General features: G+C 34.1%; 2 protein-coding genes across 3 annotated transcripts in view; one reads left to right on the top strand and one right to left on the bottom strand.

Annotated features, from left to right (window-relative positions):
- The window catches only part of LOC144452177 (ribosome quality control complex subunit NEMF-like), a 25642-nt gene extending 24217 nt beyond the window's left edge, over nt 1–1425 (top strand). For both annotated transcript variants that reach the window (XM_078143222.1, XM_078143230.1), the window contains one exon: nt 228–1425. In XM_078143222.1, the coding sequence (XP_077999348.1) occupies nt 228–308 (81 nt within the window). In that variant the 3' untranslated portion in view covers nt 309–1425. The remainder of the gene's footprint in view (nt 1–227) is intronic.
- LOC144452168 (son of sevenless homolog 2-like) overlaps nt 1360–20678 on the bottom strand; it is a 27377-nt gene continuing 8058 nt past the window's right edge. The window contains exons 3-27 of the mRNA XM_078143211.1: nt 19567–19650; nt 19159–19239; nt 17773–17979; nt 17204–17347; nt 16203–16313; nt 15755–15853; nt 14918–14968; nt 14536–14615; nt 14065–14227; nt 13604–13760; nt 13107–13227; nt 12367–12450; nt 12003–12216; nt 11157–11278; nt 10713–10869; nt 10227–10328; nt 9588–9743; nt 9154–9243; nt 8335–8427; nt 7753–7870; nt 7339–7502; nt 6665–6781; nt 6236–6364; nt 5234–5363; nt 1360–4847 (exon numbers count right to left, since the gene is read on the bottom strand). Of these exons, the coding sequence (XP_077999337.1) occupies nt 4579–4847; nt 5234–5363; nt 6236–6364; nt 6665–6781; nt 7339–7502; nt 7753–7870; nt 8335–8427; nt 9154–9243; nt 9588–9743; nt 10227–10328; nt 10713–10869; nt 11157–11278; nt 12003–12216; nt 12367–12450; nt 13107–13227; nt 13604–13760; nt 14065–14227; nt 14536–14615; nt 14918–14968; nt 15755–15853; nt 16203–16313; nt 17204–17347; nt 17773–17979; nt 19159–19239; nt 19567–19650 (3243 nt within the window). The 3' untranslated portion in view covers nt 1360–4578. The remainder of the gene's footprint in view (nt 4848–5233; nt 5364–6235; nt 6365–6664; nt 6782–7338; nt 7503–7752; nt 7871–8334; nt 8428–9153; nt 9244–9587; nt 9744–10226; nt 10329–10712; nt 10870–11156; nt 11279–12002; nt 12217–12366; nt 12451–13106; nt 13228–13603; nt 13761–14064; nt 14228–14535; nt 14616–14917; nt 14969–15754; nt 15854–16202; nt 16314–17203; nt 17348–17772; nt 17980–19158; nt 19240–19566; nt 19651–20678) is intronic.

Below are 20678 nucleotides of genomic sequence, written 5' to 3'. Positions count from 1 at the left end.
TTTTACATGGACATGGTCATCTAAATACAGCATATCTTATACTTACTTGATGATGCTACATTTTGTTACTTTCTATATAGTGGTATTGACTTTATCCAATATTTCATTTATCTGATTTGCACATATGTATTTCTATATACTATGTATTTCTCAAAGTTGAAAGGGAGAGTATTGCCTTGTTGTGTTATAGATTGCACCTAATATAGACTTTGTTTTGTTATTTTCAGGACAATGACTTATCACGTAACTTGCCTGGTAAAGTCAAAGTGTCTGCTCCAAACTTACAGAAAATGAAGAAACGGAAGTAACCTCATCAAACAGAATTTTATCAAATTTTGATATATTTACAATGCTAATAATAAATTATGACCTTCAATGTTTGAAATGGTGTATGCCTTTATTTCTTACAATACCCGTCTCTCAACTTCTGTCATGGGATTTGATAAATTCTAAAACCCTTGACACAGAACTTGTGCTTGTGTCCAGATTATTACAATGGCAAATATACTGTTGAAAAGCTATTGATGGACACACAAACTACAGCAAATATTGACAAGATGACATGTTTCAATGGACATTGATGTAATTACACCACTCACATAGGGAGTAGACTCTCTTACAGTCCTTGGAGCTTCGCATCGCTGAAAGGGTTGTTTTGTACGTACTGATATCTACTGCATTAATTGTACTCGAATATCCTTGTACTGTGCGCCCTCATTGATCACATAGGGCAAACCATCGTTGACGTGTTAATGCAAATCCTGCAGGCTTCGCGATAACACTAAGTTTCACAGTAACCCATCAACAAATGGTTAGCTCTATGTGATCAATGAGGGCGCAACTGTCTGGGGAAGACATACAATGTGGCATATTAATTTGATAGACTCGTGATCTTCCAATGCACATTTTGTTAGAGTTACATGGTAATAAGATCTTGACAGTCAAAGTGCCACTGCTATCACCAAGTTATGTAATATACCACATGCACAAATAAGTTTTTGTTTATGCGTGTCTTGTTGAGATTCTCAGACACTTGTCTCATTCAGAGTGTGTTAGCAGTATGTACAAGTAAGAGTAGAGAGCATATGTGTGATTATGGAATACAAATGGATGTATACATTGCATAATACCAAATAAAATCAACATTCATAAGTATTTTGTTTGTTGTCATACTAAGAAAGCCAAATAATTGTGAATAGATGCAAGAAATGGTCTTTGGTGAACAGTCATGACAATATACATAGAAGTGCGCCACCAATGACAAGTAGTCACTCGCATGACCATACATATAGTAATTGACACTGATGATTGTAAAAAAAAAAGTAATTCATAGTACACAACATAATCATTTAGTAATCAGTTTATTGTCAGTTTTCTCAGAGCATTCTAACAAAAAGATGGATGATGACAGCTTCATATTACAATAGGAGAACTTTATACAAAATAAAAATCCAACATTTGTTACATAAAAACATTATGTTTGACTTCTTATATTAGCTACACTGATTCACACACAATCTGATAATAAACTAGATATCTAGACTTACACTACACTCCAGTTGGACTGGAATTCTCAAGTTGAACTTTGACCTTTATGGCCTCCATTTTGAAAGAATGTCTTTCTAGTTGAGCAAATACAAAACACATCCTGATTGGCCAGCAAATGCCAGCTATTTCATCTACGACTGTTTATTCACTAATGAGCCATTCCGCTGTGCTGTATAACGGGCATGTTCAACCAATTGGTAAATTACAGCAAGTTGTCCATTAAAATGAAAATATCAATGAGTTACTACTAACTCTTTCTCTACTGTGACAAAATTGAAAGGCAGAGTAGTCTCTCTTTTAAGCCACATGCCCTCTCCCATACCCTCTCATCTCTTTTATATTGACTACACCAAATTTTGCATGTGTGTCCTTCTCTATGTCACTCACAGCATCATGATTTGGAAAACACTTTTCTCTAAATTTTTTGGTAGTTTCTATGTGAGACAAACAGAAGACACCATGATTTTACATCCTTCTAAAGTTTCTTGTGCAAGTTCTTTTAAATCTATAGTCTGAGCATTATCATGTATTTTTAAAATAGCTATCATTGATTGCCTCTTATCAAACGAACCAGGAAAAATATTTGCTTTAGCCAAGGTGTTTCATCATAGAATACCTCCAAGATGGTTTAAGCAGATACAAGACTGCAAAAAACAAAATGAGTCAATTCTGTCGTAGATGGGAAAGTAAATAAATAAAATGATGGTCCTCCACACATTATGAGAGTTGATCTTACGTTATGTTGGCTCTACGTCATGTACCTAGTATTCAATGACCACATCCTAATGTCACTATTCTACACATATGTATATGAACAGATATTAAACTATGTTACTAAGACTTGCCATTCATTCATTCATTTATTCCTAAGTACAAAATATGTGATAGAAATCAAAGTGAAGTAGTCCCTGTAATCTATACACATTCTCTTTGTTTATCCCAATTCACAAATATTACACATCAAATTCAAAATTTCCATACACCTCTCCCATTGTCTATTGAAGTGGCCACATGGATGAAAATTAGATATTCAGTTTGGATTTATAAAACAACTGTTTTTCTGCTTGAAAATGTGAAATACCATATACCAATTCCTTGTTTGTAACTCAACTGAAATTGGAAAATATAAACAAGTGTAAAATAGTTGTTATTGTACGTTTAATAATAATACACTTTTTGGCTTTTTGCAATTTATTGATGTACAAACATGAGCTTGATAGATCTTTTTTGCATTGGTTTTTCAAGATGGAAACATGGGATTAAAAGTTATAAATTGAATACCCATTTATCATACAAATGGCCACTTGAAAGTTAACCCTAGCTTCATTCTGAGTTTGTTTCAAATCACAACAGTGTCAAAAACATCAGGTGAGAAGTAATCCAGTTGATATCAATTTACATATTTCATATACTTCTGTTCACAATATCATCATTCATTCATTACATTACGCCATATGTTTATACAAACATTTTTTACAATTCAATGTTACATATCCATATACCTTTCCAATTCTATATATTAAATGCTTTGTTCATTTCACATCACGAGTGTCAATCCAGTTTTTATCAATACACTTGGTACTTGATTGGTATCTCTAGCAATTTACAATATCATTATGATACTCCATATGTCCACAAACAATCTTTATGTATCCAATTCTATATATGATTTCTATCTACTATAAGTCACATACCCTTCCAATTCTATATGTTAAAATACTTTGTTCATTTCATATCACACGTGTAAAACATCAGTGACAATTAATCCAGATTTACTCAATTTTACTTAATTACACTGTCTTGTAAAATATCATGATTCACTTTTTTACTTGTATCATTTCCTTTCTCATCTCCTAGCTACTGATGTAAGCCATATAAGATTTGTCATACATCCTGTAGGACTCTTAGAATTTAATACATGATTCCGAAGTATAATATTCAAAGTTTACCTTTCTTAAAATTTACATTCTCATTCAGATCCCCATTTCAGATAATGTCATCACAGTCTCTGGTTGCTAGGAACCAGAGTGTTTTATCTACTGTAGAACTGCCAGCATGTAGGCAAAAGAAGCCAAGACTAGGGGTAACTTTTCTCAATACTACAAAACTACTGCATTATAACCTAGATGTAGAAGCACCTACAAACTGTTCATGTACATACTGACTGGAAGAAAGTACACAAATCTGATCTGTTTACCAAGTAATCCAACACCCCCACCCCTAAAGCCTGGAAAAAAAGGAAGAAAAATTTATAACCAGAAAAGGCAGCCCCTGATGAAAAGTACACAAATCTTCCCAATCAGATGATTACATTGTGAAAATAAAAGCGTCTAAGGACATATTCAAGTGAAGTCAGTTTGTCAGCGTGGTATCTGTAACTAGCAAACAACATCAGAAAACTGCAGTAAATGTGTTCCATTGAATACTCTATGCTGTACATCACACACTTGTGATCTGCTTGCATAGCAGTTGAAGTTTGTTGTCCTGCACAGGCACATAGAATAGCCAGGACACTTGAATCTCTTGGATGCCATGAGTTGTATTGTACATATATATGTGTGTTGTAATTATTTCTGTTTTAGGAATGGCATCCAAATGGTGATATCAGTTTTCACCTTATATGTCAATCTTTGGTGTCAACTTCACCTTTCCTCTAGATTTACCACTGTCCTTGAGTCAATAACTTTTGGAAAGACAGCTTGTTTCCGCCATATCAGTATGTCACTGTAGTACAAGGAGTGTCTTGATTATATATTATCTATTATTTTCACTCTCATAGATCTGTGTCACCATTGGTCACATATTATCAGGTTTCCATCTTCTTAGACTACCACTAGCAGTTTGAATTCAATCAAATGGTCACAGCACACAATCTCACATAACCATGGAATTATTTTTTTAGTGAAGTCACATTGTCCTTGCAAATTTGTAGAGATTAATTTTTTTTAAGCTTTGCACTGTTCCTCAGTTTAGCAGTATTCCGTTGCACTATCCAATATTGTAGTCATGGTATTGGCAATGGCTGGGGGGTTAACTTTTTAACTTGTATGTTCTAGGTGGGAGTTCTGGTATGACCATAGCACCATTGACATTATGTACAGAGTCTCTTCTTGGCGGTATAGGCGGCCTGTGTTGGGAGAGGTCTCGACTCTCCCTTGGGGGTAAAGGGGGGACATCTGGACTTGGTAGTGGTGAGGAGGGAGAAATCTCACTTGTTGATGGAAACTCTCTCTTTTTCCGTGGAGGTATTGGGGGTGGAATTAAGTCCTCTTCCTTTGGAGGGGTAGGTGTTCCCCGGCCTGTAAGACAAAGAAAAACTTCAATAATTCATCATCAAAATAAGCTACAACCTCCAACTTTCTTTACAAACATGCTACAACTTAAAAGGGACAGCAACAGCCAAACTTTCTCCATACTAACCCCATACCTATACCCATAGCATGTATACTTCTCATCATCAACCAATTGTAACTGTATGAGCTGACCCCTATTTACATTCCAGAGAGGAGGGTATTATGCTGTAACCATTTTGAATGTACTGCATTCTCCTAATTAATAACTAGCTGGATAGGAATATATAATTTACATAAAGACATACTTTGGTTTCAAGGGAACACACCAAGGAGGAGAACTGTATTCATCACTAAAATGATGGTAAATATAATGATGTTAACAAGTGACTTACTTCCATCAATCATAACAGGTGCAAACACTTCAGCAAATGGTGATGAAGCATTTGGTGTGGTAGGTGTAGGTGGAGCAGGGGGTGTTCCTGCTGGTTTAGATATCTGCACATTGTCATCCTCTTGAATTTTCTACAGGCAAATCAGTTCAATTCAAGAATGGTTAGTGACATGGTCATTTGCCATATGAACAAATCAGTTCAATCCAGGACAAGAATTGACTACATGGTTATTTCCCACTAAACTACGGTGTGGAGGGCCATCACCAATACAGAGGGTTATATATATATAACAGGATATACACCTAACTCAGCTCTGTGGTAAAGGCAATATTTAGCAACATGCAGTCCTTCAAGTATACACTATTCAAAGATAGCGTCACATTTTGTTCACCATGCAACTTCTAAACTGCCCCAAAATACCATTATGTAATTTGTAAAACAGTTGCTGAACAACACACTACTCCAGCAGCAACAACAACAACAACAACAACAACAACAACAACAACAACAACAACAACAACAACACATGTATGTAAATTAACTATAGAAATATTTCAGATAAGTTGATAACTTGGGAGTTGAGCAAATTTAAGAATGTTAATAGGTACTAAAATTTGGAAGTATTTGTCACAATCTCATGGCAAGCACTCATTGTTTCCACAACAAATAATTATGCAATGCTTGTAAAGAACCTTTACACTACAAGTGTTAATCTTCCAAAATTTGATCTATATACATTTTTGTAATTCTTTGTAACATAGCAGTAGAGAATTGTAGTCTGTTTAGACCAACACAACCATCACTAATTGGTCACTCCTTTGGTCAGTTCACCACAAATAATTTAACTGTGAGAGTGAAGAATCTCAAGAAAATCATTCAAAATAGCTTGTCTGGTGGAGTGATTAAAAAGTGGTCAAACCGTTAGAATAATTTGACTGTGAAGTGACCAACGGTTCTACAACAGCTAAATTGTGAGTGTAATATTTGGAATACTATACTAACCTGGAAATTGAAGGCTTTTGGTTCACTACTTAACGCTACGGGATGAGATTTAATACTAATGCTTGATACTGACATATGACGACTGGGTTTGATACCAGGTGATCTCAGCTGATAGTCTGTCTTACGAGGCTGTGGGAATAAAATATATCAAATATGTCAGTTATGACTGGGTTTGATACCAGGTGATCTCAGCAGATAGTCTGTCTGTAGGAATAAAGGAAATTAACATTTACAGAGCTATGTAATGATATATCATTAAGTCTGTCTGTAGGAATAAATTAACACTGTATAGGTCCAATAGATACTGAAAAAACTTGACATAATGTATCACAAAAATGTCATCAATACCACAAAATCTGCTTCCACTGACATTAATTCCAAAGGAATTTGCCATAATAATAGAAAAAATGTATAAAATAGGATACTTACAAATTTTGTTGGCTGTTTACTGTTCCTAGGTTCAATTTCCATAGATTTTTCATACAGAGAATCAGTAAGTTCTTTTTCTGTCATTGCACCCATCGGATTTAGATTCTCAAAGAAAGCCTACAATAACAACAAATACATAAACAAAAAAATTACTCAACAACTAGCAGTTTTAAAGTGATTTATAAGTTGATAGACTCTACATCTCAGCACTCACACCATCAGTATATATTGATATACAATGTAGAAAAGTAAAACAATGATGAACCTTTAAATCTCATTAATTTCTATATATTATTCTACGTCCATATATAAATGACATAATGATAGTCCTGGATGTTTTACTTTTGACTACTGTATTCCTCACACACTCAATGCATTTTTTTCATCTTCTATATATTCCTTTTTTTCACTAAAATCAACAACGTTCCAAGTGTTGTTGAAACCATGGACACAGTACAAGGGACAAAGATACAGCTACTATGAAATGTTTTAACCAGACCCACTATGAATACTTTATTCACTCCATATCACGATCTATCACAAACCATTCACATAAATCTTGTATTTTCACACATACACCTGCATTCACGTTCAAACTCTCAAACTGCGTCATAGTAGTTGAAATGTAGTATTACATCAATGACAGATTATTGATGTGACTGCTGTCTACTTACCCTAATATCATGCTCCACCGCAAGGCAATACGGTTGGTTCTGATATTGTTGTATCTCTCCTGTAATCTCTGCCACTTTTCTTCTCTTACTAAAGTTTATAATGCCCTCTCTTAAGCAGTCAGGATTACCTTCTTCTATGTGCAATATATTGGTCAAGTACATGCCTATCATAGACAAAATTGTAGTCTTAAACACAGTGCTGTTACATACACATTGTGTTTTTGTTCAGGTGATAAGTCTAGGCAAAAGTTACCAGAGTTCCACAGGTTTTTTACATGGGCTCCCACCAAATAGTTGAGCAAGGCTTAATATATGTAACTTTTACAAACTTAGATTCTTTTATGGAAGTTCCAAAACTATAAGGTAACTGCATCAATCAGCTTATACAGAGAGGTTTGACAGACTGTAACTTACCAAAGAATGGAACACAAGGAGGATTAATGGACCGTAATTTCTCTTGATATTTCTTGAAGTGATCTGCACTGAGTTCTTTAGCTTCTTCTAATGCCTGTCTCTTCTTTGGAGACAGTTCCTGTAGGCAGACAAATAATTAGTCAATACACTGAAGCATTCCCATCTAAATAATTCTATCCTATTTCAAAATCTTCAAACTGCATGCACATCCATTTCACCGATTTCCTATGCCAATTCATATATACTGTACATGATATAGATATCTAGGGAATGGTAGTGAAACTCAAGATATCTAACAGCAGGTGACAGTCAAGAATTATTCATGATGCAACAAATGAAATGGAAAATTGCCAATAGATGATGGATGTCCTTAGATGGTTTTCACATACAAACTAATTTGCATGCAAATACTTATTGGTTCCAATCTTATGATGTTCATTCTTTTTGGATGAAGACATCTACTTTGCATGATTTAGTTTTCCCAATGGACAGTTACACATTTTGTACCAAAAATATAAGAAATCTTGTATGTTACGAAATTTACATTGTAATTTATTTTATATTTGTACATTTTTCACTCACCATAAAGGTATGTTCTAGCCTATGTATTTGAGCTGATTCCATGGCACTGACTATTTCCAATGTCCCATTGAAATTATTTGACTCTTGAAATACCTGAAAATAAAGTAAAAAGGGAAAGATTGAAGCAAGTTTTGTATTGTGATCTATGTCTGAGTCAAACACTCAATATTCTGTACTTATAAAGTAAAATAACTGACATAGTCATCCTTACTGTACATACTATATCAATAAGTATGTGGAAGTCTTTTGAGACTATCTCTAAACTTCTCATTATTCCAATTCCATTGTGTAGTTTTCACTTCTTCAATCCTATTTTTCCAAATTCCAGATATGTGTACATGGTAACTTGTTGGTTTAAATTTGTACAATACATAGGGTTACAGCTAACGACAATGGTACAATACATAGAAACCGTGGTATACAACTAATGGCAATGGTACAATACATAGAAACCGTGGTATACAACTAATGGCAATGGTACAATACATAGAAACCGTGGTATACAACTAATGGCAATGGTACAATACATAGAAACCGTGGTATACAACTAATGGCAATGGTACAATACATAGAAACCGTGGTATACAACTAATGGCAATGGTACAATACATAGAAGCTGAGGTTTACAACTAATGGCAATGGTACAATACATAGAAGCTGAGGTTTACAACTAATGGCAATGGATATCAACTCTTCGTGATAGGCAGTATTGTGGACTACAGTCACAGTGACTATTGTTTGATTGAGTGATAGTTTTCAGTGAGGTTGACTGACCAGTTGACTGACCAGTTTAGATGTGAAGCATTGAGTATAACTTACCATAAGAATCTCTATAATTCTGGAAACTACAGCTACTCTCTCTTCAAAGTTCTCTGCAGTAACTATGCATTTTTCAAACCATAATGTCAACTGAAAACCAAAGATGAATCATAGATATCAGTTACTAATTCTTTGTTGATAAGAAACTATGCATAATCAGAAGGAGCTTTCGTTTATTTCCTGACTTTACATACATACTATCAGACTAAACTGAGGGAGAAAGAAGGATTGTATACATTTACATTTGACTATATTCCATGATGACTTTCATACCAAGGATATGACATACAAATGTATATACTCTAACACAGTCTTACTATTATACAACAAATAACCATGACTCACTGTGACTGTGGTAGAATGTCAAATCATTTATCACCCCAAAAATCACTAAACATACATCATGTTTGCACCAACAAAATATAGTAACTTACATTGGTAGAATGGCGAATCATTTTCAGTAAATTAGGAGATAAGATATGTTTATCCTTCTTCGTCCAGGTACACCCCACTAGCTCTGATGGTCTGACAGCTCGGTAAAGGTCTGACTCCAACAACGTCAGTTGTCGAGCTATTTCAATTGGATGAAGCTGAAATAAAAAGTGGACAAGTTAGTATCTTTGTATACCACACTGTATGGTGAGTGTGATCTGTAGCATGTCCTGGTTTAGTATAATGTAGCTGAAAATCAACAACTTGCAGGGGGGCATCAATTTTTCCCAAGCTTTTGGGGGGGGGGGGGGGCATGAAAAAAATACACATGGGAAAGGGGAAATCCTCCTGGGTCGATCCCCCTGGAAGTAAAATCTGGACACTCCCTAAGTAACAATCAAACATACACAATAGTGTTGTATGCACACTGACTCACAAGGTGGTATATTAAATGTTTGTCATATTACTTGTATGTATGACAAACAAGTTATAGTAAAGAGTAAGTTACAGGTTTTCTCAGACAATTATCCTCCACTTGACAAGAGAGACTAAGATTTACCAAACAAACATATGATAGTTGTCATGGTAATAAACTTCCAAGCTTGGTCCTTCATAGGTTTATGATATTGACTACTACTTACAGTCATGAGATCAAACTCTTCTGGAGATCTTGCTAAGTGATGTTCAAATGGTGGTGGTGTCTGGGCAAATGTGATTTCTGGCTGTCCTTGGTCAGTATTCAACTGGAAGTCAAAGACAAGATGACAATGTGAAGTTTATTTATTGTGGAGAACTTTCAACAAATTATGTCTCTGCCATTGCTTGAAGCATCGACTACACTCAATGGCTAAATTATAGCATTTCACTGTTGTGTCAACATTCTTACTATCTAAACAGATTCATTTATGACTTCGGAACATGGCTCTCGGTTCTCAGAACATGAATCAGAGAAAGTGTTTATGTTAAATCACATTCACATGATAATATCAGTAATATCCTACTTTATTAAAAACACATTCCTCAAGAGGTATCTACAACTATCCACCAAATATGACTTGTGTGTTACGTACATGGGTGGATTCAACCCCATTTCTTCATTACATACTGAATGAGTAGACTGTTCTTACCCTTCTTTCTACCGTCTTATTGATGGATTCAACCCATTTCCTCATTCCTTTACCCTTGACATTACATAGGAATTCTTTCAGTCTTTGTAATAACTGGGGATCTCTCTCAAAGTCATAGAAATGTTGGTCAACCCAGTGTCGGAATACATTTAATACCCTTATGAAGGAAAAACAAAAACAAAACAAATGAGAATTTATAGCTGAAATGCTTAAAACTTAGAGCAAGAATAATTTAATACCTTGGTGTAGAAGAAAAACAAATATGTGATAATGGTGCTTAAACTGTATGTGGATGTCATATCATATTGGAGTAATACATTATATATCACTTGGAGATAAATAATATGCAATTCATGGTTTGTACCTTTTTCAGTAAAAGTTTACAATTATAGTAGAGTATATGGTTATCAGATATACCAGCTATGAAAATCAACAAAGTCTTACCTTAATTGTATAGGTTGTGTATATTCTTTTCTAAATTTTTTCAGATCTTCCCTTACAGGTGTAATACCTTGTGCCATGGCAGCTTCATCTTCTTCCGTCATCAATGGATACGGAATTTCAAACGTACAACATAAGTTAAGGAACACAGCTACTCTAATTTGATTCAGAATTTTAGTCCTGAAGTAGTTCATTCCATGCATTTTACTGTCAATGTGGTCAAAATGTATTAAATTATTTCATAACAAAAATATGCTATATCTGTAGGTTTAGAATGATTAATTGACATTTTGAATGTAGCATTTGTTTTAGTTGACAGGTTATGTATATTGGCAATGTAATGTTCGAGAGAGAGGTCGTCCCAGACAGAAACATTAGATGAGAGGGTAACTGTATGTTACCAGCTACTTTAACAATATATGACAGAAATAAATCATAAGATATGTTACCCAATACAGCATTACATGTAAATGCCAGGGTTTGATAAATGTAGGCATCCCATCACTTTGGTTTCATCCACTAGCTTTAAATGTATGATACAAATGTTACCACTTCTTACTTCTTGTCAACATATTGTAACATATGGTACTCACATGAAATAAGGTATAAGTTATTATCACCAAACAGGAAACACTAAACACACACACATACGTCATAGTGGTTATTACTTGATGATGTACTGATATCTACTAATGTCAAACATACAGTGGTATATCTATAGCTACTGTACTACCAGGAAGTAGGGACTCTGTTAGAATCATTATGAGACGATATCCTGAGGAGCGAAAATCAAACAATATCTAATTGTCAGGTGATAAGCATGAGATATGACTTGTACTTCAAAGGATATCTTTCAATAAGCAAAGAGAGTAGTTCCTGTGGTTGACAGAATGACCTATAAGTTGTTAGGAATGTCCTTACAAATGACAAATCAGCATAGGTATGGTATGTTAGTCTTGCTATCAGCTTAAGTAGTGTTCCACCCTTGATGATTTGAACGCCAGATGACGACCTTTGACCTTCCTCAAACACAATATTATCAGGACTGTCCTCCTCAGCAAACCTACCAAAACATAGAACCAAATTTTCAATGAACATATTTTACACAAATGTACAACTTTAGTTCTATCAAGTACCTAGTTAATCTTTATACCTATTTGAAATATATAGATGTAGAAACACAAAACAAATAAATTTCAAGTTATGAACATACCTGTACTGCTCAACAGACGGTAATCTCAATGGCTGTTTACGGTCTTCATCTGCAAGGATTGTATCCAACATACGTTCTAATGTGCTGCAAAATTACAAACATAACTATTAGTTGCTTGCTGATGAAATAAGCAATAGTTTAATGTTATATACCTGTAGCTTCTGTGGTAAGCAAGAAACATGACATTTGACCTTGATGCAGGTCATAGTCATAGTCATAGTCTGAACAATGTCACTAAAAATATGGGTGTAGACACTTGAGTTGAGTCACTTAATACATGTATAATAGTTCTGGAGACATTGTAAAAATTTTGGATTTTTATTAATTAGATGGGCTATAAAATAATTTGACAAGCATCTGTTCGCTGTAAATTTCAAAGTGATCAATATGGACATAGCCACTTGATCAAATGTTCATGTATCATAATGTCTATGATAGTGTACTAATTGTTGATTTTTGTGATATCACCCTTGAGCCAAATTTGATAAAACAAAGAGATAAGTATTATTCATATGCCCATCACACTTTTTAACCTTTGTACCAGGTTTGAACACATTTGGTCTTTGCATGCTAAGATCAGACCTTTGTACTAGGTCTGAATACAAAGGCCTCTGCAAACAGATAAGATGCATATTAATATGACCCTAACAGACACTGTCATGTAGAGTTGGTCTATGCGCTTACCAAGCATTAGAGTAAACTACTAAACTGCTATTACCAAATAGTTTCAATCAACCAACCTTTTGTAATGAAGAGCTGTCAGGACAGCCATCCAGTTATTCTTCTCTTCAGCTGTCTTGGCAAAGAATACTGTAGGGTGGGGCTGATCCTTTACTATCACCTCAAATGCATGTTTCAATTCTGAAATTCAAAATCAGTTATGAACTATGCTGTCATACTAACTCCATGCCTCATATGACTTTCTAAATAAGATATTAGCATAATGTTTCAACTGAAGAAAAAGTTCCAATTCTCGGTATACTAAATATATTTCTCATCATTTGCTAAAAATAGACAAGGTACCCTTGGATTAATTCTAATAATGAAGCAATTTCACCTGATTGAAACATTACAGAAATGACGACTGTCATCCATAATGGACTGGGTATCCAATGCTCTCATTACGACTTTGTTTGACAGACTAGAAATACTGTATCCAACTCAGTCTATCTAGTACTAAAATAGCATACCCATCAATTAGAGAACTAGTTTACTAGCAGTAGTCTACATGACTTACCATCATTTTCATCTCTGTCATTAATGGTGATCTTTCTCATTGGGAATTTCTCCTTGAGTCTGTATTCTGCATTATTGCCAGTCACTGACCTTCTTGTGTTAGGTTTACAGCATAGCAACAGAGAATCAAAGAGAAATACATGTCTCTCTGTATACGCCTGAAAATAGGAAAGAACATGTCAAATTGATGAACTCCCAGTTCTAGTTACTCTTGAAAAATAAACCTACCAGTTTCTTGCACTTTACACTGCTAAATTAATCAACATCATAATCTTTATTTCTTTTAGAGTGCAATACATCGAAAATAATCACAATGCACTGTATAACTGACAGGAAAAACAAACAAACATAAAAGACAATAAAATGCATATTACATTATATTATTATTTTTATATTATATTATATTACCTAAGTTGATTACAACTATAAATCCTGGATGATTTGACTGACATCATAACTTACCCTCTTGCCTGTTTTACCAAGTACTCCTTCCATAATAAAGTCATTACAACTTTCATTAATATTTTTGCCTTCCCATCCATCTACACTTCTTTGGATTTCATTCATTTTCCTGATAGAGGACTGTCTGGAGGCCAGTCGTCTGTTGAAACCAAGCCATGATTCTCTGTGCAAAGGTTCAGAGTGATCAGGAAATCAAACTCTAGTTGAACACAGTTAGACCAATATATACTGGTACACTGTTATGATGACCCTAAATATTGACAACTAATGCCATTTTTGTCTTACAGTTATTTCAATCAAATATATTTCCCTGTTAACAAGGCCAGGCAATAGAGTGAGGCTGTTAAATTGCTATGTAAACTGGGTGACTTTATCCAGGATGTAAAATGACATTTGTAATGTAAAACAATAGATCATGGCTGACCCCGGGTCAGGGTCAGGGTCAAGAGGTCGTAATACCATCATACTCACCCTGCTTTCCTCTTTGGTAAGTTATCTCTGCACACTCTGTCCAATTCTATTTGTAGAGTGCTATGTACTAAATCACTGGCCTGTATCAAGTAACAAATACATGACAGTCATTATCACATGCAAATTACACTATGGACATAATTTAGCTTTCACTCATATTTCATGTGGGAGTCAGCAGTATACAGTAGGTTGTGTCTTTATTATTGAAATATGTCACTACATGATGGTTTGCTTTTGATGTTGGTTTTAACTAGCTTTCAACAACATTTCCTAGAAATGAGCTGTGACTCATTTTATGGCAGTCAACCATCAGTCAGGTCATACTCTGGTTTCAATGTAAATGGAAAGTTGAGAAGTCAACAAATGATGTGAAATAACTTACAGCTATTAGTCTCTCTTTATCTTCCTCTGAAGGGGATGTCTTTGCCAAAATCTAAAACAGATAAAAGCAGCACAAAATTCTGAGAATTGAGAATATAATTAATATACTTCGGTTACTTTCACTTTCCCCCATTAACTAAGTATCAAATTTCACTTCCATTGTTTCTCCACATATGTAATTAGCACATAAGAAATCATTGGACACATTTGAAAGGAATTGTTCCTGCATATCCTGCTATCAATATCTGCATGAAAAGCTATCATAGCGCCCTGTATAAACACAGGAAAATCCTTTAGTCTTATTTTATCATATCAATGTTCAATATTTGTTGTATGTCAAAAAACCATGATGCAAAGATAAGACAATGTACAGTTTAAATCAAGATAATTTATTTACATTTATTTACAATTAAATTAGACATATATAACAAAATGTGTGCAACTTGCATGTACGCTTTGATTTACACCTTTTACAAGCACTAGATTAACTTAAAGCAAGCAAACTATTGACTTTTGACAACACTGTAACAATTTTGGTCATAAAATTTATCTGCTATAATAGAGCACATGAACAGCTTGAATCTTCAACTAGTTTTGCACCTCAGGGTTTTTTTTTCAAGAAGTCTGACCGATTCAAATTTAACATTATGGTACAAATACTAGTGAAAGGGTCATAAAAATTAGCCTTCATCTGTAACTACCTTTAATACATCTATGTTACAGCTAATACAAATGCAAAGATTGCTATAATTTACTGTATGAATAAAATCAAAATCAAGAAACCACAAGTACACAATTCAAACTGTACTTTGTCTGTAGACCATAAGTGCATACTCACCTTAAGGACTTCAAAATAGTGTAAGCAGTGATAGATAGGTTCCAATAGCAGTCTTGGTAAGACATACTGTACTGCCTCCTTAAAACCTTCCCCCATTGACTGCAACAAATCAACAACAAGTAGTAGTTAAGTTTTGGTGAATATATGACAGAAGATAATTCTCATATCTTGAACTTTGATGAAAATGGTACATGCAGTAAAGAAAATCTCAGGGTAAAATTTTGACCCAAGCAATATTTGTACAACACAGAATCACTTTCCTGGCTTACTAGATATACGGTACTTCAAACCTTACACAATAATATTTATCTCATGATTATTCACTAATTTGTTTTGTCTTTAACGCATAGTACAACATACAATTTTAGGAAATTTTGATTTTCTTTTTTTTCAAATTAAAATTTCACTCCATCAAAATATGGTATAGTTCAAAAAGAATAGTTGTTACCTGAAAGTAGAGGGCTACTTGACGTCTTGCTAAGAGTTCATGCAGTGTTTGTCTATGCTGTCTATCCATGATAGTCTCAGCATAGTAGAAATACACTTCAAATTCTTGTCCCTGTCAGGACAACAATAAAGATAATGATGTCAGTTGGAATGATTGTATATACATACATTCATTTTCATGTACTTGAAAATCAAGAGAAAGTTCCAAACTATGCATAGACAGTGGACGGTTCCCTCCACCCTGTCAATGAACTATGGGAGCTGTATGTGTCAATATTTACAGCACATTATGATCAAAAACCAAATACTGAAGTCACAACAAATGAAAGTGCTACTTTTCCCTTTTTGGTGCTTTGAAGAAATTTTGTTACAATTGAATTACACACCGGACAGACGGTACAGATTCAAAATTCTTGTATACAAATGTAATGACGCAAAGTATCAGTGTTCGATGAATTTAAACCAAGGAGTAAGTAATGTCCTATGAGACACTCATAGGACATGACAATATTGTTTTAGTCTCTGTGTTTGAAGTGACATTGGGATGACGTCAATGCCAATTGTCAAGTGTCAACAGTACTTTTTACACAACAAAAGACTGTCTTTGTTTTCTACAACATAAATATTTCTACAGGTTTCAAAGATTGAATAAATGACTTTTTACCTTCATTTCACCCTTGCTTTATACTCTCCCCTTACAAAACTTTGGGAAAACTATATCAAGTCAAATTTGTTGGCAATTTGCCTTTGATGATTGACAACTCTTCAACAAACTAAAACTTACATCCATTTTGATGCCCAGAAGGAAAAGTAATGACCAAACTATTCTTTGGAACAAATATATTTCTGAATTTGAAGGAATCCAAACAATATAGGCCATGCTTATGTAAACTGATTGATTTTAGTATATTTCCATGGTTTCACGTTACAATAGCACAAGTTCACGTTTATCGACGTCAACTTTTATTATCTGTTCAAGTGGAAACATTTTCATGAACTAACCTCGGCTAATTCTTCAAAACATTCCCCTATGGCAGGACTAGAATTGCCTTCATCTGTCATTTCCATTGCATCTTCTAACAACCCTAGAAGGGTTACTGAAAACTCATATATGTCCAAAATACCGGCAAATATGGCATCAATACTCTGAAATCAAATGAGTCAAAGTACAGTATTATTACAGGGTTTATTTGTATTTGCCACTTTTTAATGTCCAACAAGTTAGTCAAATTTTTTTCTAATATTCCACTCTAATATTTTTACAAGTGACATACCAAATTACAAAACAGTGAAATGTGTATGACACCTATATCCTGCCTTCACTATACAGTACCTGTATTGTTCACAAATAATAAAACCTATCAATTATGACTGTGTGCTGACATACACGCTCAACAAAATATGTATCACAAATTGTTTTAAGTTGTCTGTAATCTAAAGCTTAAACAATTTCTTTTACATTTGACACAATTTGGTTCATTTTTAACATTTCAACTCTTTGAATAAATGATACAAGACAAAGATATAAACTGATAGTCACACAAGTATGCACAACATTTGTTAACTTTTACCTCTTCACTGAACAATTTTTTCTCTTGCACAAAAGGTTCCCTGAAAACTTTAATGATCATATTGAGATCTCGTATGTATTGTTTTTCTTCCATGATCATATCCTTTACTATCTCATCATAGGTTAACGTTCCTGTTCTCACTGGTTCTTCTTCAACCAGTGAGATAACTGACATCTCTTCATCTTGGTGGAACATGTCAGTGAGAACCTGATAGGAAACACATAAATGGAATGTGTTCAATACAACTTAGTAGCAAACAAATCAAATATTGCAACATGTCAATGGGAACCCAGTAGCAAACAAATGAAATGGAATGTGTTGCTTAGAAGGAAGGGAAAAAAAATTCAAATATTGCATCACTTTCATACTTTTACAACAAATAACTGACAAGTCAATAGGAACCTGAACAGACATTGTGAATTGTGTGCATTAATCTTACTGAAATTTCTATAAATAGCTGTCTACTTTATAATCTATGGAAACCATATCTTTCAAAAGCTGGTGTTTCAGGGTCATTGCAATGATTTCATTGTAAAGTCAAACCCAATAGTACATTTAAGTCTTACAGGTTGTTTATACAATCATAGTCAAGTGTTAAGAAATAAACAATTGTCTTCTGAATAGGACATTTCCAATCTTAAGAACAGATACACATTGTCTAAACTGATAGGTGACTATTTGCATAAACACTGTTGAAGTTGCTACGCTATGTCTTCAAAACTTTCATGTTCTAAGTAATGCAATGCAATCTGATAAGTCTGTATCAATAAGTGCAAGTACCATACATTGTAATAAACATACAGGATTTCATAAATATTCAAAGCGTTGTCTATGATCTATAGTCAACTCTTCCATGACATACACTTGACAATAAATAAGTTTATGCACTACAAATTATCACCTGATTAATTAACACTACGTGACAATTTTTGTGATAACTACCCTCCCCCTACTTTTTTGAAGATGATTACCCCATAAATTGCACATTTGTCATTTATGATGCAAGGAGACAAGCAAATATCAGTCATATCTCAAAGAAAGTAAATAAACAAATATATTAATTCTTATGCAAAATCAATAATTTGCATATGATAAAACTTACAAAATGCATTTTTTCATCTCAACAGAAGTAAACAACTGAGATAAATATGACATTCAGAGGTCTGTGCACTACATAATGAGTGTCCTATCTACAGCTGTTCACCAACAGATGTTTGATACCCATCATGGTATGTTCTCTGTTATTCACTAAACATTGTCAACAATTTGTGAGTAATACACTAGTCATCAATCATGAATTCTGTACTATGTATTAGCTTTCATAGTTTATTTACACCACAGTACTGTAGACATACAAACCAAAAATAAAATCAGTGATGATTTTACCTTGTCTGCACACATGGCCACCTTGATATCTTGACAGGACATCTCAACATGTCGGATATTTCTGACATAGTTACCAGATAACTGTTTGGGGGACAATAAAACAACAGAAATTACACCTCAGGATGTCATACATACAAACAATTCTAAGAAATATCAGTCTCTAATAGTAAAATGACAAAATTACTTATTTCACCGCAATATAGAAAACACTACCATTATGGCATTAGGCAACCAACCATATTGTATGGGGACGTTAAAAATCTCATACCCTTCTATCAATTGGTTTAATTATAGCATGTCTTAGCTAATGATTCATATGGAGAACAGATGGATGTAACAAATGGAGACCTGAATCACAGACTACAGTGTTATGTTAAGATTTACTAGGACAATAGCATTGTCACTCACCTTAAGAATGTCAGCAGCTATATACTCTATGACTGCAACTATATACAATGTCACTTGATAATCTATTTTGTAACCAAGAAAATCCTATAAGAGAGAGAGAGAGGAACAAAGACAACTGTTATTGGCTTGACTGCACCCAACAACTAAATTCTTAGTTTAGCTAATGTTATAAATGTTGAGTATTTAATCCATTATGTGTCATCATAAAAAATGTGTAGAATACACATGACCACATTGCTAGTAGTTGTAACTGAAGTCAAATCTTTGAAATTTGTGAAGTTGAAAATTCATTGGCAACATTTGACACAATGTCAGCACACAGAACAAATCTGATATAGAAAAGGTTGCAAATTTTTACATATGACTACATTTTCCACAATCTTTGCAATACAGACCAAAAATGAAGCTGTGTATATGTATGGCCACATTCTCACAATCACAAGCATACCAGGGTTTGTACACTTAGAGTAAAAAAAAATCCAGGGCTTTCCAGGGGTTTTTTTCGTCAGTTTTTCAGGGGTATTCATATTGATTTGGGTCATCTTCCTGGGGTGTTGACCATCAAAACTTATTTTACAGAATGACATCTATAATTCTCTGACATGCACAAAAAGTAATTAACAAGGTCTCTCACAATATGTCACAAAACATTTTAAAGACAGTCAACACTATGCAGTTGTTGGTTTCAAATAACATCCTAGCCATTAGATTAATATTGTTCATTTTCAATCAGCCAAATGGAAAAGTCATTATCTACAACCTTTTAACATTGAAAATATCAATTTGTTTGTCTATATATTTATTTTAGGACTATGAGTAAATACTGTGATACTAGAGACTTGACCTCTATCAAAATTGTGACTATCATGTTCACTCACTAGTGCATTTTTTTAGGTACTAAAATATGAATTTACATTGAAGGTCCCAATAAGCTTATCATATCTCTACCAACATTAGCTCAACCACTTCATCACAATCTTTCAAACTACATTTCTTGGAACAATACACTGATCAAGTGTAACTTTTGCCATGTTTTATCTTTTCAGTTACACCCCCATTTTCATTCTCAGATGAACAGAGAGACTTCTGTTCTACCCCCTAAGTAGTAGTTT

The sequence above is a fragment of the Glandiceps talaboti genome, chromosome 2 (assembly GCF_964340395.1).
Source record: "Glandiceps talaboti chromosome 2, keGlaTala1.1, whole genome shotgun sequence".
Taxonomy (NCBI): Eukaryota; Metazoa; Hemichordata; class Enteropneusta; family Spengelidae; genus Glandiceps; species Glandiceps talaboti.
Note: the sequence above shows the minus strand (reverse complement) of the source record. Positions and strands in the feature narration are given on the sequence as shown.